The 22,495-nt window shown below is 44.8% G+C and overlaps 1 protein-coding gene across 1 annotated transcript in view; it reads left to right on the top strand.

The window, feature by feature from the left end:
- LOC146172556 (nose resistant to fluoxetine protein 6-like) overlaps positions 1-20,690 on the top strand; it is a 43,259-nt gene extending 22,569 nt beyond the window's left edge. Inside the window, exons 9-15 of the mRNA XM_084585800.1 lie at positions 1,478-1,646; positions 4,102-4,184; positions 4,259-4,381; positions 4,914-5,034; positions 6,762-6,951; positions 9,825-9,967; positions 20,385-20,690. Coding sequence (XP_084441926.1) covers positions 1,478-1,646; positions 4,102-4,184; positions 4,259-4,381; positions 4,914-5,034; positions 6,762-6,951; positions 9,825-9,967; positions 20,385-20,690 — 1,135 coding nt within the window. The remainder of the gene's footprint in view (positions 1-1,477; positions 1,647-4,101; positions 4,185-4,258; positions 4,382-4,913; positions 5,035-6,761; positions 6,952-9,824; positions 9,968-20,384) is intronic.
- The last annotated feature ends 1,805 nt before the right edge of the window (positions 20,691-22,495 follow it).

Consider the following 22,495-nt stretch of genomic DNA (forward strand, 5'->3'; position numbering starts at 1 on the left):
TTTAGGCGTTTGTATTTTATGAGGTCTTGGGCACCCACGTGAAACGATATAATCTGCGCTCACCGCACCTGTAAAAAAATTCAGCGCTCAGAAACTAGAAGATCGAAAAGGGTTTATACTATACGCCGAAAGCTATGCGTCATTACAAGGTCCTACTTGCCCCGTCTAAGATATTGAAACAAATAAAAAAAACGGCTCCGTCATCGCAGCGCGGCAGGGGGTATCATTACTACAGACCGCCCTTTTTTATATTCTGCAATATCTGGAATAAAAGGACCGATTTTAAAAACTTCGAACCTTCTAGGCCATCCGTGAGAGAGGCTGGTTTTGAAATGCCGTTTCAAAGTCCATTATAGTGATTTAACCAACTTAGATCGTAACATTCGCGGTATCCTAAGCTATGAACTGAGTGCGCTTTCTTCTCGTTCGTTCTCCTTTAAACCATTGTAAAAAAACGCATGAATGTTTCATCTCACTTTCCTGCCATGCTGACAGACGAGTGACGAAGTTGTAGTGCCTAATCGTCGCTGGTAAACTGCAGTAGTTTCTTTTTTATTTGAGTTGCGCACAATTAAAGCGAGAAGTGCGTAATTTTTCGAGTACGTGCAACAACGTGCAGTAAAGCTCTGTTAGAGGCGTGCAAGGGCCACAGAAGCTCAATCGCACCAGCAACATTTGCTGAGTAGTGTACGTGTGCCATTGACTAGTCTCAGCACGGGGAAGTAGTCTGAGAAAATGCCGCCTGCGAAGCTTTTATCCTATAGGATGTAAATTAACGTTAGGGAAACCGAACTTGCTGAATCTACATAATCTACATACATACTGAATCTGCAGATAATCTACATTAAAAAAAAACATGGGGGTTTAAGCGTGGCTTGAATCTAGTGGTAGAGCGAAAGCTGGAAGTATTGCAGTGATAACCACTGTAACACCGCTTGTTCAATCCACGTTTCTTTTTTTCAGAATATTTATTAAGTTATAATTTTGGGGAAAGGAAGGAGCCTTATACTTTTGGGTAGACACATAGAATGGTGGACATCTACATCTAACGAGGTCAAAGTCATGTTTTCGTATTATTTCTTGTAAATTGATTTATAAAGAACGTTTTGGCTTTGAGCGACCAAGCGTCGCATCGAACTCAAAACGGCGTTCAGTTGAAGGCATCAAAGTTCACCGGCGTTCTCAGCAGAATTCACTTCCATGCCCTGCTCATGCGATGCCGGCAGATGTCGTCCTGCTCGGCTCGGTCAGCTCTCCGCGGCGCGCACATCCACAGTGCGGAACCTTTGCCTCTCCATGCCGGATAAAATATGCTTGTAATTGAACAAGGCGCGCGACACTATGGCTTCAAAAAAAAAAAAAAACACTGCAACTGTCTTGCGGAGTTTCAATGTTCTGATGACTGATAATTAAAATAGTGCGCTGACCCTCTTGGTGTGAAAGAAAGTTAATGAACACTGTCTCTTTCTTCTTGCAGGATAACTGTTCCACTCTTCTTCATGATCATGTGCATGTACCTGCTGCCTTTAATAGCGCAAGGACCAAACTCGAAAGAGTTTTACGACAGGTTCTACAAAGAGATACATGAGCACTGGTGGCACTTGCTCGCACAGATTCGTAACTGGAAAATGGATAATGTACAGACGGTGAGCCCTCATCTTGACTTGCTTACGCCATTGCCGGTAGTAGAGGTTTATTTAGAACTCAGAGAATGAAGATGACCGACACGTCACTATATGAACTGAAATGGAACAGCTTATGCGCCATTTTTCCTTTGTTCGTTCTTCTGTTTGTCATATGCCCATAGCACTTTATCAGTCTATTTTCTCCCCACTGCTTATTAAATCAAGGTAGTTGAATTTTATTGAATTCGCGATCTAAATCCGTACCCGCTGGTACACAGACGGAGTCGCATAGACGGTGGGCGGCACCGAGACGAGAAGAGTATAACATACATTATAATGCACTAATACAGGCAGGTTCACCAGTTTTACAACTCTTGTTAGAACGGTAAATTCGTATACAATAAACGAATGAATGCAGAAAAAAAAAGAGCCAATAGTAGGATGTTTGTTAGTTGTGCTGAAAAAATATTTGATGTCTTTTGAATTAAAAAAAGGACTAAAATGGTTAATTCAGTTACAGGGCAATGTAATCTAACATTCTTTTTTACACCGTAGCAAAATATCTTTTGACCCTTAATGGCTACTTGTTATCGTTATCAGTTAGTATGCGGAAAGTTAAATTTTGGCATTCTTGGTTGTCAAACTGAAAAAGCCAAAGGCATGGAACCAACGTTATGGCTAAATAAATCATTAACATGTAAGCTATTAGTTTGGTTGATGAAGACAACTAATGTAAGGATGAAAATAATAAGTGCTTGTAGTTACACGAAAGCTTTGATTGTAGTTACAAGAGGATGCTCAGCTTGACTTTCGCGTGGAGATCCTTCTCCGGGCTCTCCATCACGTACAAGCTCTTTGACATGCAATAATCAGTGCTTATCTGTTACTTTCGCATCCATTATTCACGTACAAGCGCTTAAGTGCTCCTTAATTACTTTCTGATCTCTAAGTTTCGACTCTCTTGTATATCACATACTTATCAGCATACCGTAGTAAGCTTATCACCATAAGTAAAAGTCTTCGAGACGTACAAATCACGCTCCGCTTCCCGAAGCCATATGACCGTGCCTGCGTGATCTAAGGGCAGAGTTTCCGATTCTGTATTGTTGCTTCCCCGGGTTCAATTTTCTCTCACCCTCAGAAATCACCAAAATCGGTGGCACCTGTACACTTCGTTGTATCATATGGCGTCGTGACATCCCCCAACCGACTGACCAATCAGTGCCCCGGCCATACCACCTTACAACTTCCACCTGTCAAAAGCATATATTAATGATTTTTTCGCTTACAATACCGACGACGATGACACACCGACGCCGGAGCTTTTAGAGAACGGGCCAATTAATGCAGTCTTAGGTCCTTAACGTTCCAGTGCAACTCAGGCTATGAGACACGTCTTGGTAGAGCGCTTTGGAAATTTCGATTACCTGAGGATATTTTAACGTGCACTGAATCTCACAGTGCACGGGCCCCTAGCGCTTCACCTTAGTCGAATCGCGGCCTCTTCGGCCCATATTCAAGTCTATAGTGATCCAAGTAAGCATTTTTTTTTTGTTAAAATGAAACACGCATTTCAACTTAAAAATAGAGAAGAGCTTAAATGGATGGTATTTCCCAAAAAAACTGCGAGCCACTAAGTGAAATGGCATGAAATTGCATTATTGTTCCTGCGAATTAAAAGGGCCAGCCCTCCTCTATGGCAACGGCGTACGATAAAAAAAAAGCGGCATTCACGTCAAGGCTGTCGCTCATCCACTTCTGCGTAGCTATTGCCATTATTTCTATCCTATATGGTCTCACAACCGGGAGCCAATTCTTCTAACGTGGGGTGTGCCCCACGCAAGACCAAATATTCACGCCATCGTGCCTGTAGCAGGAGAGTAGCCGCACTCGTGTAGAGATGAAAGTGCTTTAATAGCCTATTTGATAGGGCTTTCGAATGATCGCATAAAGCTTTCTAGAAGTTTTCAATCGCATGAATAAAAATCCGGAGGTTACCAGGCATCCTGTAGATTACGTGCTCCCTCTACGGCCGCGTGTGTCTGGGCCTGGAAATTTTTCCGACAGGTAACACAGTTCGAAAAGTGATCGAAAATGTTTCAGATAGACTGACAGCTTCTTTTTCCGGTGACCTTGTCAGATTTGTATTGAACCCTGTAGCCGTGGTGTATCCTCACGTGTCATAACATTTCTTTGTCCACTCTGCAGAAAGTGATTGTATTTTTTAAGTGTGAGTAAAGGGAACGTTTTACCAGAAGAAATTTCATCCAAACAAGAACAGCGTACGCATAGGCTAGAAAGTAATGAAAAATAGCTATGGTCTTCACTGCCAATTAGAGACTTGGGCTCAAATAGGATAAACATTCGTTCGAGTGAGCTATATAAAGCAAAAATAATTCACAGCCCGACATAGGATTAAAAGGTGAAAAGACTGTTTTCTACTCACGAGTAACTTCCTTGTTCCTCTTTTGGACAGAGCACCATGTTGCACTTGTGGTATCTTTCCGCCGACTACCAACTCTTTCTTGTTTCGGTCATCGTGATCCAGGTTTTCAGACCGTAAGTCAACTGATATTACCGGAAGACACAGCCAACAATAACCTGAATCCAAAACTCCAATGTTCTGTTCGTAGGAAAAAATGGCGCGTTGCTGCCGTCTTCTCGGCGCTGTCACTTGCGTGCTGCGTTGCTTGCGCATGGCAGCTTTACGGCACCGAAATGATGCCGTTCAATGTGTCCAACCACCCCAAATTCAGGTAAGACAACTGTACGTGACGGCTTTTCTTAGAAACAGTCTGATACATTAATGTGGCTTTCATGGCAGCTGTGTTTCACGCAAGGTTTCCTGGGCTCAAGTTTCGACTATCTCTATTAAGGAGCCATATTCCGAAAGTGCCAACATGCGATGACATTCTTTCACCTCCTTTGTCTGGGCACAGGAATCATTGCCGATAACCTAGGAAAAACGTTACAACCTTTTCACAAATTCCTCTATACTTAAAATAAATTCTCATGCGATTCAAGCGCCAAAGAAAATGTACAGGGACTGTTAGAACATAAACCAGGATAATGCTTCTTTAGTTCATCAGTAATTTTAACACCAGGTATAATTTGCCTGTAACAACGTTTCCTTGTAAAGCACACAACGGAGGGCCGGCACGTTATGCCAAGGTTCTCAACAACAGCCGCATACTGTCTCAGACGGAAGTCTGTAAAGTTACTCCTCTTACCGTGTCCCTGGTTGAGTGTCACCAACCGCCTATAGATTTCGTTCCTTGTTCTTTGCAGAGCGGTTATCGACACGGCAAAGTATCTGTACCCCCGCCCCTACTATCACGCCGTCTGCTTCTTCTTCGGGTGTGTCACCTTCATTCTAGTAGAAAAGTACCGAAAAGCTCATATCTCGAAGGTGAGTCATGCCCCTTCGATGATTCTTAAGCAGCCATCAATTACGGCACAGTCGAAGATCTCGTGGTCAGGCGCAAATACTGTTTTCATTGCCCTTTGTAAGGTGCATAATTGTGCATTTAGCTCAGAAAAATGTGCCATGCATTTGTCCACCTTTATTAACAGAGCTATGCCAACGAGACCATCGGTAATTTCATAACACCTTTCCACTTCAGTCCTATGTGCTCTATGTTCCTCGATTCTGACTCATGCTACGCTGTCCGGAATAGTAGCGTGCACTTTCCTAAGGACTCGACATAGAATGGAGACGTATTATTTTGCTTTCGCCGTGAGGCAGGCTCTTCAAGTGCAGTGTGTTTTGCAAAACCATTCGCTCTCTGGTGCCATGGAAGCAGTAGCTTTGAACCAGATGTTTTCTCGCTGATTTGAAATCTACTGGCTGCTCACGCGTTTCTCCGCGTTCTCATTAATATGCGACGAGCCGCGAATGAATCTCCTCAAGAAACCTAGCACTAAGGACATGCTATATCCAATTTCAGAGGCTTGGGAAACAAACGAAATCTATAACTAAGTGGGATGATCTACATAGGCTACCGCCCTTTGGTCGATGATAGGATACCTACGTCTGTATTGTTTATACTGGACTAGCGGAAACTAGTTGCGGCAAAGCGACTGGCTGATATGGCCATAGGTGTTTGAGTACAAAAAATGTAAGCAGGGGTGAATAGCGCGAGGTGCCACCGCCGTGAGCTAAAGTTGATAAACCCAAGCTCGTTAGCACCATCGTCGCGAAATACCCATTGGCTTTCTATCTTATGCGCGTATGCATCATGGCTTTCAGTTGATGAAACAGGTCTTTTATCATCGATTGGTCTGTACATGCGCCTTACTACAGGGTGCTTGCACGACTGAAGTTCTTGTAAGGGGGTGTGTATTGAAGAGTCATTTGTCATTCATCCATGTTGTAGTCCGTACTCTATTACAGGCACCTGGAGGGTGGAGATTTGCCAAACTTCATCTCTATCATCAAATAGCCGAACTGCGTGTGTAAAATCTCATGCGAATTGCAAAAAAAATGCTATTTTATAAATATGAATTGCTGGAAAGCCACGTGAACAAACTTTGAAATGAATACTCTTGACTTTGGTATTTTGAACCACATTACCGATTTAGAAAATTTATAAAGTGTCCTCAGCTTTGATTTGGGGAGTATTCGTCGTCCCGATATATTTATGGGTCCTAAAAAAAAACCCAAAAAGGTTTATTTATTCGTTGTCAAAAAGTGCCTAATTACCAAGCTGGATCCCATGTGTACAAAATGTCCGCTTTGTTTTAATACCGAGCTGCACTGAAGCACCTTTGAGACTAGTTAAAATAGAAGCTTATAAACGTAATAAAATTAATAAAAACCATAAAGATGATTAACTGGCCTTGTATACCTGTTCCCCTCAGTTGCCTCTGGTGCACAATCGAATTATATATATGCAACCTACTGATGGAAGCCGCTACGGAATCAATACCGACTGTGCCTTTCTGTCTTTCTCTCTGTCTTTGTACTCGAACACATGTACGTTTCTGAAAATTAAGATGTATAAACACAAAAATCTAGAGTTTCACTGTTTATATTCATCCAAGACACACCTAGTATTTCGCCGAACTGAACGCAATCATCAGAGCTCTTGTTTCCCTGCTGCTTCCTGATCGATGCCTGCTTCTTCTTTTCTGCAGACTGTGCAGACTTCGCTGTGGATTGCCTCCCTGTTCTGCGGCCTGTACTGCATATCCCTGAAAGCTGAGTGGCACCGCATGGACTACGTTCCCCTAATTGCGAAACGGATGGTATTTATCTTCATCGACCGCATTCTATGGACCGTGTTCCTAGTCTGGCTCGCGTTCACCTGCACAACCGGCCGAGGAGGTAAAGAAAAATTCCGCACCAATTTATGATAATCGGTCTTCTGCCAGTAGAACTGCGTGATAATGTGACATCTTCTTGGCCTGTAGCCAAGGTGAAATTACTTATAATAGGCATTTGATGTAGAAGGCAGACATGTTTTTTATAAAATTTTAAAGGTGAAAAATTTTCACTGCAAGAGAGCTCAGATCTAGCAATGAGATTTGTGAAATATACATGTGTAGGCCTGAAATGAGTGTTATTTTCTACAAAATTTCTACGCGTATCCTACGCATTTCTGCGTATTTTCTACACAATTCTCAACAATGAAATAGCGTTTATGCTACAAATCTCACACTTCTACACATGACACTGAGCTAAAGAACGTATGCGAGATGCTTAATTCACTTAATACGCAAGCTTGCTTGTGGACTATGATAACACAATACTGAAGCGTTTCGTATCTTTGGTTAAATTAGGTATGATAAAAGTTTGATCCCTAAGCTTGCTCCTTGACATGATGACCAAGAATGCATTCTGAGCCAACGTTAACGAAAACCGCGTATTCATCTGAATCAATATTTACACCAGGTGACTTTTTTTACCTTCTGCTGTCCTTTATCTAATCAATAGTGTCCCTTAGACCTCAGGATAAATTACATTTTCAACCAATCGCTTTTCATTTTAATTTTGCGTCAGCTGTGAAGATTACCGTCATTAACTATTCCGCTAAAACAACTTCTCTTCCATGAGGCAAAAAGAGAATACTGCTAATTATTGCGACCGTGGTTAGAAAAACTATACCGGGTGCTTTCTTTGACGTCTAAAATTTTGAAACAGAAGGAACTGACTTTAGATTTATTTTAGCCCTGTGGTTATATTAGGGACTACTGCATACACCAGGCAAGAGGTGAAACTGCCTAAAATAGCTGACTAATTAACTAAGTTCGTTAACTTTGAATATTTTAATTTAAGGGGCAAGTTGTATTTGCAGATTTTCAGCTTATTTTCCAAAAGAGTATAGCCGCTAAAACAAATTTTTTTTTGCGTGTTACAAGCCGGACAAATGTCACCCTGATTCACACACACACTAGAACAACGCCTCTGATCTAAATCTCTTCTTCCAGAGGTTTCGTCTATCTGCTCGCATCACCCGAGAGACAGACGGGGGCACGGCGATTCGCTGTCAATGCCATTTTGTCCGCTGCCTCGCTGAAACCCAGTCGGTACCCAGTGCGCGCCGTCACTGCGCTTGCACTCCGACCTCAAAGCGGCCATTGGCAGAGCGATCCACGCCGGACGCGCCGCGGACACTTTGTTACTGTGTGAACTCGCCTATCAGGGGGATATTTATGGGCCTTGTACTGCCCGCTGCAATTAATTTAGGGAAATCTTTTTTCGTGACTGTACTTTTTGGAGGACCGGCTCCAATACGACATATACCTAAAATTAAAAATCAAAAGGTTAAATGACTTATTTAAGTAATTAGCGAGGTTACTGAGCCTCTTTGCGTCTTAACTGATGACCGCCGTAGCCTCAGTATAGGCTCATGCATAAAACTAATTTTAAAGTCAGTCGCCCTTTTTCTTTACCCCCCCCCCCCCCACCCCCGCCCATTTTGGACTTTCTAAGAACAAAAAAAAAAACCTGGTATAGTCTCTGCGCGATAGTGTAAGGGACCTCGTGCGGATCAAAGCAAACATCCCTGTCGTCGTCGTCGGTACAGCTGTCTGTGAGCAAAAAATCGTAATTGCTCGACAGAGTCGTAACGCCACAGCACATTATCTTGCGTGGGAACTTCAAACGCTCCACAAAGCTCCCACTGAACGTGACGTTACATGCGGCGTGAAAATATTCAAACATGAATGCATAGGGGATGAAGTATCATCGCATGCCTCAAATTATTTAGCAATAGTTAGTAGTTCCATTTGCCTAAAGACAAATTTTGGGTTTCCTGCCGTATGCGAATGCATAATTGTTGGGTACGTGAAACAGTATGTCATCAGTGTGTGCTAATAAATGCGTTGTAAATAAAGATGATCAGAGGTCGCCATGACGTAATATTTTTGACACGAAGATAAAGAGTCCTCTTTATATTCACCAAAAGAAACACAAACCGTCGGTGTAATGAATGAATAATAAGGTACAAAAACAGGCCCAGATTCTGCATTATCATCGAACTGACTCGCACCTCACACAAATCTAATATGAGCGAGCAATGCGCGCTGATAACGCAATGATTACAAAATATCAAAACGTTAAAAAGCATCCACAAAGCCAAACAACGCAAAAATAGATTAAGAATGCCCAATGAACAGAGGATAAGAAATTAGTACTAATAACGAAGTTAAGTTGATTGTAAATTTTTCATGAAAGCCGTATGTTCTCATCCGCCCATCTAACTTTCTGCCGCCCCTTGCTACGCTTTCCTTCCCTTGGAATCCAGTTTGTTACCCTCAGCGACCATCGGTTATCCTCTCTTCGCACTACATGTCCTGCCCATGCCCATTTCTTCATCTTAATTTCCACTAGAATGTCGGTAACTTATGCTAAGGCTTAAATAAATGCTCGACGTTTAGGTTTTCGTATATGCTGAAATGCGGAATCCGAAACGTAAACCTTCGGCCGGCACCAGGTTTGTTTTTTTTTTTTTTTTTTCAAATTGTGTCCCGAATTTATTGCCTGGTCAGCCAAGAGCCTGTGAAAGCATAAATTTTGAGAACACTTCAGTGGTAAAGCACGCATGCCTTAACCGAACCGTGGCTAGAATGGGGAATAAAGTGAATCCTATCCGAATCCAAACAGGAAAACGTTTGTTGAAAAGGCAAATTTCCTTTTTCTTTCTTGTTTTGTAACCTGAGTGCGCTAGACTCATTTCCTTTGTCAACTTGCCGCAGGGTTTCTAAACCGCTTCCTGTCATGGAACGTATTCCCACCACTGGCCCGGCTCTGCTTTGGCGTGTACCTCATCCACTTTCCCTTCTATACGCTGGCCAGACGACTTGTCAGAGAACGCATCTACTACTCTCACTACGTCCTGGTAAGTGCTTCGGAATTTTCGCCGTTAAACGTGGTATGCATCCTCCAGGTAACAATGCGTAACTGGATGATAGAATTCAATTTGACGGCATGAACAATACAAAACTCTTGGATATTATTTTTGTCCTTCCCTTAATATGGTCTTTAGTTTCACCACAAAAATCAATACAGCGCCCAACTCAATTTGTGGTGTGGCCATGTCCCTTTCAACCTAAATGCGAAACAGTGACGCGAACTTTCAAAGAAACAAATATCTTATGTGGTAATGCTTATTTTCTATACGTGCTGCGTTCTGGGCATTTCAAAATATTGCGAAAGCTTTCTGGCCCTTACCACAAACAGTAAAAAGAAGAAAATATTGACAGTTTGGTGACTTGACACTTTTTACGCTTCTAGGAATGCACACTTATTTCGCTGATCGTTTATCCTGCTGACATTGTGCATTGTTAGCAGGGCGTTCCCAGTCTAAAAAAACTACAGAACTGTGTCAAAAATACGACAAAATATCCTGTAGTTCTGTCGTAACCATCAAATTTTTCTGTAGTTATGTAGCACTTTTCTGTAGTTCTCTAGTTTTTCTGTAGTATATATCTGTTGTCTGTGGCTGTGTAGCACTTTTTTGTAATTACAGAAATATTTGAAGTTACTACTAAATGTTACAACAGGTTTACCGTCAAAAACCGCACAAAAATTCTGTCGTAATATCAGAAAATTTTCTGTAGATTTTTCCGACTGGATTGTATGTGATATTTAGATCTTGTGCGGTGCAGTTCACGCATCTATCCCAGACATTTGCTCTTTGTTTAATAGAACTGGCTGCATGACCGACAAGGTTGCAGACGACAGAATACACAGTGGAAAGAGCATGAGAAAAAAACTGATCTTCTCATCTTTTAACCTCAACACAGAAATATGGCGAATAACTGATAAAACATAACGCTGTGCAATATTTCTTATTATTCAAGAAGGTGAATACATGCCCAAACAATGCTTGAATACAATGCTAGAATGAATTTAACCGCATGCATGAGAAGTAGAAGGTTCATTAAATGGCTGGTAGAATTGTATTCAGGTCCAACATAGACACCATCCAATCAAACAAGGTCTGTTTGATTGAAGGAAGGAAATGCTTTATTAAGAAAAATATTATTTTCATTAATGGCCCTGCAAATGGTACTTTCACCGACCGGCATATATTGCCAGGAATGGTTAAAACTCTATTACGCAAAATTTCTGAGTAGCTCCTACAAACTGATTTTAAAGAAACCTAATATGTTCCCATAACTCTGGCGACAAAAGGGCAGATGAAGCATATGCGCGTACATCTCAATTATTTTGTTGATTAGTTTCATTCACATGTTTCCAACACGAGAGGCTCAAACGCACTGAATGGTTTCGCATGTTTCACACATGAGAATATTTAGCAGAGTGACAATGAGGAACTCTGCAGATGTATTTCCTTTCTTCGGGCGGTTGGAAAATAATCTAGACTGGTTTCAAGGTGATAAGCACTACACAAAACATAGGTATACACAAACGAGGAATCTACGCCACACAATGTACACCTCGATATTTCATTTGAACATATTCTTTTAAAAGAATTAGGAGGATTTAATCTGCTGTCACTAGCCATGGCCAGCTGAGAAATATCGATACGAGCAGATCGTTTGTCCTTAACTATCAAGTTCTCATACCCGCACGGAACTACTTGTATAGATCATAAACTAGTACCCTCACGAAAAATGCAAGAAATGCACGAGAATACGTTTTCCACCTTTTGTTTTTGGAGTTTCGCTCTCATAATTACCCACAGCACGCGGTTCCATTTCCTTAGCGCGTAATAAGGCTGAAGCACCATCGCTTCATCGCTCGTTGCGGTGAAGTTAGCTTCGACAACTCCAAACAAGTGGTCCCTGAAGATATCATTGGCACTCATTCGTCTTTGACAAAAAAATTTTGTTGTAGAATAATTCCAGATTTAAGAGCACAAAATTTTAGAGCTTACGTACACAAAACGATTACGGAACTACAAGCCGGTTCATGTCAGAGGGAACATTCCAGACAGAAGCAGCTCCGTGAGCGGAAGTGGGCGCTAAGGATTTGCATGCATCCGCTGGGGGGGGGGGGGGGGGGGTCACAAATTTCTACTACTCAGCAAAAATTATATGGGGATTTGATACTACTCAAAGGCTGAGGGACCTTTAGAAAAGCAGTGTATTCATTGTAAAATGTGGGCTTCGATGGATACTCAGTAATATGTAGACATTAGACACAGATGGCGAATGCGTTCGAAAGCTTTGAGAGAAAAATTGCCTGTTTGGAATGAAGTCTCCAGAATCATGTGAAGGTCGAAAATAAATTCAAGGAGCTGAGTTTTCCAGGAAAAACCATAACGAAAACCACGCTGCTGAGTATAAAGAAATATACGAGCGAGGCTGTGCTGTGAGATGCAAATATATTAAGTGTTCTAGAAAGTCACAATTAATGCATATAAGAGGAATAGATTGGTAGTTCAATGCATCGGATCTGTGACTAGCCTTGAACAACTGCCCGTCCGACTTCCCTTATTTTCTAGTCTTTGATTGTGAAGCCACTGATACTTCCTCTTCTCAAACCACTTTCATAAACTGAGTAGTGATGCCTTAAACTTGTTCCGAAATTGCAGGGTCGCAGCGGAGCAAGAAGACCAGCGTGGCAGGCTTCTCATTCTGAACAACTCGTGCCGTGCTTGCGCTCCGAGCATGCGCTGTATCTCTTTATTTTCTTCTAAGACGGGCTGGTAACGCTGATCTCAGCGCCTCCGCTTTATGCCGTCGGCGGGCGCTATAGGGCCCCCCGCCTAGACGGAACGGCGAAATGTACGCGCCGACGGGGCAGAGATGGAGGTGCCACGGCGGCAAACAGGTCTGTAGATAAGCCGGGAACATCTGAGGGGAGCTCCTGGGGAGGTGCCTCGAGGTACGCGGGTTTGAAACGATCTAGAGAAACGACCTCTTCACGATCATCCAGCAGGATTGTCGCTGACTTTGTTGTCCAGTTGAGGACGCGGTACGGGCCGTCATATGAGGGGGTAAGAGGCGCATTTAAATCGTCTCCCCTGAGAAACACATGCGTCGAGGAAGCAAGGTCTGGGTACACAAAGACTTGATGGGCAGATGAGCGAGGCGGCACTGGGCGCAGATGCTGAAGACAGTCTTGTAGGCGATGAAGGTATTGTAGGAGCTCGGATGAGGGAGCCGAAGGTACGAACAAGTCACCGGGAAGCCGCAGGGATGTACCGAAGACGAGTTCAGGCGCCGAACAGCCAAGGTCACGACGCAGGACGGCACGTAGGCCTAGGAGCACCATAGGGAGGTGGTCGACCCTGTGCTCGCGATCCAGGCGCGTAGTGAGGGCAGCCTGGAGCTGGCGATGGAGTCGCTCGACCATGCCGTTGGCACAGGGATGGTATGATGTGGTGCGGCAGTGTTTAGTGCCGAGTAGCCGCGTGAGAGAAGTGAAGAGGGCACATTCGAACTGGCGGCCGCGATCCGTGGTAACGATGCCGGCGCAGTCGAAGCGGGAAACCCACGCTAAAACGAAAGCTCTGGCAACTGTTTGCGCAGTAATGTCCGGAATTGGCACGGCTTCGGGCCAACGGGTGAAGCGGTCAACCATCGTCAGAATATACTTGTAGCCCTGAGAGGGGGGAAGTTGTCCAACCAGGTCAAGATGAATATGGTCAAAGCGCGGCAGGAAAGACTGAGGGGCAGTCTTGGTATGGCGTGTCACTTTGGCGGACTGGCAAGCAAGGCACGAGCGGGCCCACTGGCGAACGTCGGTGTTAATGTTCGGCCAAACGTACCGCTGGGTAACGAGGCGCTGCGTGACTCGAATGCTAGGATGGCAGATGTCGTGGAAGGATTAGAAAATGGCACGACGAAAGGCCTCCGGGATGAACGGTCTCGGTAGAGCCGATGATATGTCGCGCAAGAGCCATCCGGGTACAAACGGATGAGGCACGAGCTGCAGACGGAGGGCTCGGGAGTGGGTACGCAGGACTTGCAGCTCAGGGTCTTCAAGCTGCGCCCGGGCCAGAGATTGCCACTCCACAGCAGGTGAAGACAAGCCGGTGGTGGTAATGCGTGAAAGTGCGTCAGCTGCCTCGTTGTCGGTGCCTTCGATATGTCGAATATCGGTTGTAAACTCGATATGTAAGCCAGCTGACGAAGTTCACGGGCGACGTACTTCGAAGAGTTCGTACGGAACACATACACCAGAGGCTTATGGTCCGTGAGAACGTAAAATGGCTGGCCCTCCAAGAAGTGGCGATAGTGCTGGATGGTGGAGTAGATGGCAAGCAGCTCACGGCCAAATACGCTGTAGTGAGCCTCGGCAGGCTGGAGCTTCCGAGAGAAGAAACCCAGTGGGTGCCACTCGGAGTCAATCTGCTGCTGGAGAACCGTACCATTGGCCATGCTAGAAGAATTCACCATGATGCGAGTGGGCGCGGAAGTCCTAGGGTGGATGACGACGACTGAATCGGCGAGGGCTTGTTTTGCAGCCGTGAAAGCTTCCTGAGCTTCGGGAGACCAGGAAATCGCGGAGGATGAGGACTTGGTGGTGCGGAGAAGGTCAGTCTGGGGCTGAAGTAGCTCGGCGCAGTGCAGAATAAATCGCCGTGAAGAATTCACTAGGCCCAGGAACTCACGAAGCTTGCGTAAGGTAGTGGGTGCTAGAAAGTCGTTAACAGCCTGGACGTGAGAAGGCAATGGACGAATTCCCAGCGCTGAGATGTGATGGCCCAAGAACCCGATCTCAGAAGAGCCGAAAACACAATTTTGGGCATTGACGGGCAGGCTTCTCATTCTGAACAGCTCGTTCCGTGCTTGCGCTACGAGCACGCGCTGTACCTCTTTATTTTCCTCTAACACTGGCTGATAACGCTGATCTCAGCGCCTCCGCTTTATAGCGTCGGCGGGCGCTATAAACTCTTTAAAGAGAGCGGAACAAGTGTTGAGGGGGAGCCTCAACTCACAAGATTAGCCTAAGTTTCGAAAAGGAGACTTGCATTCGTCTCCTAGGAACCAGACGAAGACAAGTCCCCTTGTCGAAACATTGACTCGCTTTGCAAACTGAAGCTCCCCCTAAACCATTGTTCAGTGCTTTTTCATACTGTGTAGTAATCCACTTCCACTTGTTTTACCCTTAATACCCAAAAGAAATTCCACACAAAATTTAGCAGATATTCCATGAGGCTAACGCGTGCTCCATGTTTAAAGCTATCAATTATTTTTATGATGCCACCCACAGTAGTGATAATGTGGGTCATCTCAGAGAAATTTGAACCCAAAAATGATGATGCGTTCTGGGGTTTTAATGAGTGAATTCATTGATAAAAAATGTGAATTCGTAGCGCATGAACGGTGAAGGCGCCTGCGGATGTCGGACTGTGAAACAAAGAACCCTAAAAACCTAAACCAAAAATAACGACAGAACTGGGAAATTTCAGAAACGGCTCCCGAATGCTAGTTCACGCTCACTTACGTGAGATTGTACCCCGAGACCCACATATCCGCCCAAATGTTGACGCTCACCAACGTCGGGGAAGCGGTCACTGCTACTAAACCCTATCGCCCTGCATCTGGCCACAATAAAGCGTTTGACAGGGCCTTCCCACTTTTGATTCGGATGCTTAGGATGCGCTCACGGAGGTGATTAAACGATCAGGGCTTCATGTTCCCGTGGCAGCAGACTCTACATCTGCCGAATACCAAAACTTGGATATGACTAGGAGCTTTCCAGCAAAATCCAGCCATTCTTATTGACCTCAGCTCTAAGTGAACTTGTCGAGCGCGTAATTCACACACGCATTTCATATTATTTCGTTATAGTTCACCCTTGTTTTGATCCGGCACTTACATGATTTGGAACTAGTGGGGCTCCACCCGTCTTCTTCCTGACTGTTCGTAGATATAAGGCTTCCTCTAAAATTCGCCCCTATTATGTCGCGGAAGGGCTGCCTAATCGCTAATCTTGTCAATGCGTCCCGGATTTTTTGTAGGAATTTACTTATTGCTCCACCTATTCGCTTGGAAGACATGAGGCGTGCATGAACCGCCAGTGCATACTATTTGGATTAAGGAGTTCCCAAGATGCTATTGCCAGGCCAGTTTTGTTTAATCTGACGAGGCGCAGAATTGCAGGGAGCCTCCAATAGGACAAAGCGGCTATGCCGATAACAAGATCACAGAAATCCAGTTAGAGCCAGCGCATCTCAGGTTGGAATCAGTGATCGTCGAGTTTCTCCCTAAAAACGAAAATTATTTGATAAGATGTTAAGCAAGAATAAAAGCCAACATGTGCACCTCACCCTCGACACCTGTAACGGCCGCGAAAGGTAAATGCGCAAATCACAATAGGCAAGGACGGCAATGCTGCGCACATTACTCCACGTCTCTGAAATTTGGAGTATAACGAGAAGCTCGTTGACGCCTATCGATGTCTGTTTTGTTATGATAAATCTGATATGGTGCTAACATTTATGCTTTATCGCTCATGACCATTAACAACCTCAAATGCGTTCTCTGGTCCCTTGGCTGGACTGCGGTCAGCAAACTAAATAGTACGGCCGAACTCTAAACATTTGACCTCTGTTGCTACGAATTATCGCTCACTGCCGTTATAAAAGCGTCTATGGTATAAGTACGAATGACATAATATTTAGAAGCGACTCTTCTTCATGGGTTGAAAAATCAGAAAAATTATGAAATACTCACCCTGTAAATTTTTCATGGTCAAGAGCTACAACAACAAACATTTCAAACACAGTGCGCTCGTTTAATTATTGCCGCAATAAACCACGCAGATTGAATTTGATGCAAATTTTTTTCTAGGTGTCTTCTCTGGAAGCCTTTTCGGCAAGAATTTATGCTTTAGTTTCGCGAAAGTGTGCAAACTTTGTGTTGCATAGCATTTTTTAAATTAAAATATGTGCTTTTGCTTCTGTACCTGACATGACTGGACAACCGCCTACTCTGGCTATGTGAAGATTTAGAATTTCCGAATATAAAATTTGAAATGTTAAGGGAAATGTAATTTGAAATACTTTTTTTTTCTGCATTTTTAGGGTTTCCTGGCCTAAATTATGTTTTCGTGCATGCTGCTTGCATCCGAGCTCGTTCATTTTCATGGCTTCTATGAAGCTTTACAATCAGTGTGAGTCAAACGAGACTGGAGGGAATTAGGCGCTTCTCACCCATGCTGGTGTCCATAGGACAGTCTGCTAGAAATATGGAAGTAGTCCTTTGTATAAAGGTTATAATTTCAATTCAATATGCAGAGGCTGGAAAGGAACAAAATAAATACAGGGTCTCATAGATGTCTCTTAAGAGGGGAATGGCGAGAGCCTTCCTTTCCTCTGCTGTCATTTGACTCTTATCGTTTGCCTCTTATTGGCGTTCTTGCAGTGTTACATATAATTATAAATGAAGTAAGCTTCTATTTGTTGTTTCTTAAAGTTTTTTCTTTTCTGCTTCTTCTTCTTGTTGTTGTTGATGGTCCCGTCTCCTTGCTTCGCCGAAGGAATCGCAATGGGCCGTATTAAATTAACCAACTGATTTAAATTAAATAATAGGTTGGTTGGATGAACTAGCACAGTACAGTCGAAAGAGAGAACAGATAAGACACTGAGTTGGGTCACCCTCCGGCTTAGGACATATATTATGTTGAGGCATGGAAAGGAAAGAAAAATAAAGAGCAGTCCGTCGTCCCAAGGAAGCGTACAGGAGAACGTCAGTCTTCTCCCTCGCTCGGGCCGCCCGTGCTACACCCCGCAACTCGCCGTTCCCGCGCGGTCTCACTTTTTCGTGAAAATATCCTTGGTGTCCCCCCGTTTACACAGTTTCGTGTAAAATCGTAGCCAAGCTAAAGTTCCCCGAAGCGTCTCAACCCCGGCCTTTCCACCACTCTCGAGGATGCGCACGAGATTTACGACCGCCTCTTACACATACAAAATAAAAAACAACAACGTAAAAACACCCAGAGGGCGCTCGACGGGGCCCGCCGATGGTATTCGGAGCCCCGTGCACTAAAGCCTGGTTCACACTGCGGGAACACAACAGCAGCGTCGACAAAACATGTCCGCCCGTAAAGTCGTAGACTTGTTTCCGAAGACACTTGTTTCCAAGCAGCTTGTCACACTGCGCAAGCAGCCGGGAAACAAGGCAGGTTGCCTGGGTGTTACGTCGGTGTGATAGACCTGGGCAACGAAAACTAATTGCAAACCGCGGTCGTCGGCAGTGTTTGACTTGTTCGTTAGCCGAGCGAAAATCCCTGCGACGAAACACTACCCCCACTACTTAACCGTGATTGATCGTTTTTTAATGGTTTTCTAGATCACAAATAGCACTTGAAAAGAAAAGCTCCCCTTCATCTCTTTGTTCTCTCGCGCGGTACGTCGTCTTGAATGCAGTCAGGCAGTGGGCCATAATTGAAACCAGCTTATCTCCGGCCCTTTCTTGTGCGCAAGACCCCTCCTTGCGGGGGCCGTCGTGGCTCCCCTCCTCTTTTGTGCGCCGTACTCCGGAGTCGGTTGCGGCAAGGCTAGAAAGGCAGCAGAGGAGCGTCGCCGAAGTTGTTTTTTCAGTGTGACAAGGAGTTTGCCAAGGATTCCTGCAGACATTTTTGTTCCGTGTAGGCGGGCGACAAAGGTGTACTTCCGGACAGTTCGTGTTCAATCAGTGTGACAGAGTAGCTGACATTACGCGAACACGCTGTCGCCAGACCGAGTCAACCAAATATTTCCGCATTGTGAAGCGGCCTTAAAGGGCCACTGTCCAGGGAAGGACCTTTTAAGCAAAGGAGCCCACTGTTTCGATCAGGTACCTGAGATAGTCTGTGCAACATGCTACAGTGACACGCGCGCCGCAAAGCAACGAAAATACAAATCAAAGCTCTCTCATGCCCTCCTTCGGAAAGCCAGCTTCCCCGCTTCCTGCGCTGGCCCTTTGAGCCACAGTTATGACGTACTTCCAGAGAACGACATTCATTGGTCCGTCTCGCTGACTGACGGGAGAAGGATAGGTGCCTACCGCTCGCTGCGCGCTTTTCCCTCGCCACGGGCCAGACTGAATCCAGCGGCGCGCGCTTCCTCGCCCGTTTTTCTTTTTTTTTTCGCGCACGCGGAGTGCCATTCCCCAGCTCCCGCCAAACGCGGAGGAGGAAGGGGAATTTGTCTTGCGGAGGCTAGACGACCTTGGGCAGGAGAGTGAAAAACTATTGCGATGGAACGGAAGGGAGAAACATGACATAATCAGGTGATTGCGGTGGCTGTAACTGCGTTATTAGTTACTCTTTTAAAAACATTTTGCGGCCTTGCGTTCTAAGGGCGAAGTCTCACAGTCACCGGGGAAGAAAATTTTTTCGACCGGAGGGTGGACAGTGGGCCTTTAACAGGCCAAACACAACGGCCGACCGCTTTTCAATGCGCGAGACCCCCGCCCCTCGAGACAGACATAAAACAGACCACGCGCACACGGAGGAACACTTCACACTGCAACCAAAAACAAGAAAAAGGTGTCCCCCCGCATGGGCACGGGCGCCGCTCCGCCCGCGCGCCTCGCAGGCCGGCTCCACGAAACGGCAGGAAACACACACACACACACACACACACACACACACACACACACACACACACACACACACACACACACACACACACACACACACACACACACACACACACACACACACACACACACACACACACACACACACACACACACACACACACACACACACACACGCACGCACACACACACACACACACACACACACAAACAAAAAAAAACCGAGTGAACCTGTACTGTTGGCGACCTTACAAATGGTTTACAGGAAAGGAAAGGCACAGTATATTTCTGACTTTCTCCGGCCAGTGTAAGTTTGGACGGTACACCATCGCTCCTGTTTCGTGGCGTTCATCGGCGCGCGTTCAAGTGTGGGCATGCAGATAGCAGGAACGCTAGAGGAGAACACATCTCGCGTAATCACGCGCACAGATTCAACGCCTCCTAATACGAGGCGTTGACAGATCTCGCGTACAACTCTCACGCACAGCTCTCGCGCACGGCATTTAGTTCCATGAGCCTACAAGGATATCGCTTTAAGATAATGCTTGCCCTTCTGAATCGCGAAGACCATGGTTTAATGCTTGAACGCTCTTCTCCCTTGAGGACTTGTTCTAACATAATGGCTTTATTAAAAAGAGTGGTCTTCGCGCTACGACTGTAGCTGGAGATGATTGAAGTTCTTGCTGTCAAGCCCGTTCGATACGATGCGATTTTAAAAACAGGGGTGTACTTTTTGAGTTCTTTCATATTTCACATTACTTTGAAAAGAGTGAACAACTGTCCACTCGGTATCCCTCTCTTGCTACCCAGGTGTCCGACAGCTTTGCCGTACTGATGTGGAGCTACATGCTCAGCTACTTTCTGTCCATCCTCTGTGAGGCACCGGTGGGCAAGCTGGAAAAGCTGGTGTTCATGCGCGGCCAGCGAAGAGGCACTGCGCAGCCTAGCTCTACGCAGAACGAAGTGCACTACAACAGCAAAGAAGGCACTGATGACTGGGCCGAACGAACTACGAAATTCGACACGACCAATTACTGTCTCAAGGAGGACTGTTTCACTCCTGGGAAAGGCGCGCACTTCAACGAGAGCTGTGACATAGTGCGGTGCCATCTTTGATGCTAACAGTTCTCTAAGCTCGTTCAGAACTAAACCACGAGATTCGCACTTTTTTTTTTCAGCGCGAGCAGCAGGGCTCTTCTAAGAGACAACGGTGAGGCAGTAAAGCCTCTATAAGTTTTGCGAGTAAGCGATATTATGTCTTTTGAACGTGCGACGGTATAGTGCGTGAATTTTTCTGCCTATCTCCAGACTTGTCCGTGATTGTGGCTGGGAACACTAACCGAAAGAAATCTAAAATGCAGCAAGGGACACATTGAGTTGTTTTGAATCCAGGTAGAACGAAAGGAAGAAGATAGTTTACACGGTACGAAGAAGAACTGAACAAAGGTAAATGGGGTACACCTGAGTTCGCAGATGAGCAAACGTTTCGACACGGGGACTTGTCTTCGTCTGGGCATAGCGATCTTCGCTGGCAGGGGTTTAAATACGCATTTGTTACTGAAGAAGAAAAGCTGGGAAGGTGAAAGTGGGTGCAAAGAAAGTAGGTGTGAAGGCGTAGGGAGGAGAGGATGGGTGAGAAGAAAGTGGGTCATGAAGTGAAAGAAAAAAGAAAAAAAGAAGAAAAGAAAGAAAAGAAATCTTCAGTGTGTATTTATCAGCCTGGAACCAGGGATTCTGTGGCGTGCAAAAGAAGTAAAAGCGGCAGTACCAGGAAAAACTACAATACCGGGTACGTGATTAGTCATTACTTCCGTGCGTACATCGTCTTTCTTCGTCCTCGTCCCTTGGCTGGTTATTATTCTTTAAGACTTAAGCGGCTTTGGTGCAGATACACCTTGCAAAGGGACATACTATGCAAAGGACTCTGATAAGGCATATATCTAGGGAAACAATTCTTAAAAAGTAGGGGGAAGGGGGGAGTACAAAGTCACAGTATAATAACCGCACAATGAACCACAACAGAACAAAAATAATAATCTTAAGTATGTATCTCAACCTGGAACTGGAGATCTGTGGCCTGCAAAAGAAGTGAAAGCAGCAGTACCAGGAAAAGCCCCAGTACTGGGTAGATGATTAGTCACCACTTTGGCGGGTTTGGTGCAGATACACCTTACAAAGGGACAGGCTTTGCGAAGGGCCCTGATAAGGCATATATCTAACGGGGACAATCCATAAAACGTTTTGCAAAGGGGGGGGGGGATAAGTACAAAGTCGCAGGATAATAACCGCATAGGGAACCTCAACTAACATGAAAAAATATTAATAATAAAAAAAGGATAAATTTGAGGATAAATTCAAGCAACAAGTGATAAGGAGGAAATGTGTTTAAAGGAACATGTAAGGCTATGCTATTGCGGAAGGAAATAGAGTGTACATGCGTTGTGAATAAACTGTACAATTAACGCTATGTGAGATTGTTTTCCCGAATAGTTATGATGAAGAGGGAATATACATAAGGGATTCTAATGTTCCCTTAGATATATTTATTCCTGATGGTTCCAATGTTCTAAATTTATGAATTACATATGCCTCTATATTTTCGGTCCCTTGCAGATTTAAAGGCTGACTGGAGAATATGTAATTTAATTTCTTCGAACTTATCGTCTTTCTGATTGAAATGCTAGGAAATTGCTTACGGGAGGTTCTGCCTGCCTCTGCCCGATGTCCATTAAGCCTTATGTTGATTGGTTGTCCTGTCTCTCCGATGTACTGTTTATGACAGAAGGAGCATTCTAGAAGGTAGACAACTTTTGACGATGTGCAGTTAAAGCCTGACTTTATGTGAAAAGTGAAATCGCTTGCATTACTTTTAACCGTGATGTCTTTTTTTATATGACTGCACGTCTTACATCTAGGTCGAG

The sequence above is a fragment of the Amblyomma maculatum genome, unplaced genomic scaffold (assembly GCF_055883805.1).
Source record: "Amblyomma maculatum isolate TAMU_Amacu unplaced genomic scaffold, ASM5588380v1 scaffold_13, whole genome shotgun sequence".
Classification (NCBI taxonomy): domain Eukaryota; kingdom Metazoa; phylum Arthropoda; class Arachnida; order Ixodida; family Ixodidae; genus Amblyomma; species Amblyomma maculatum.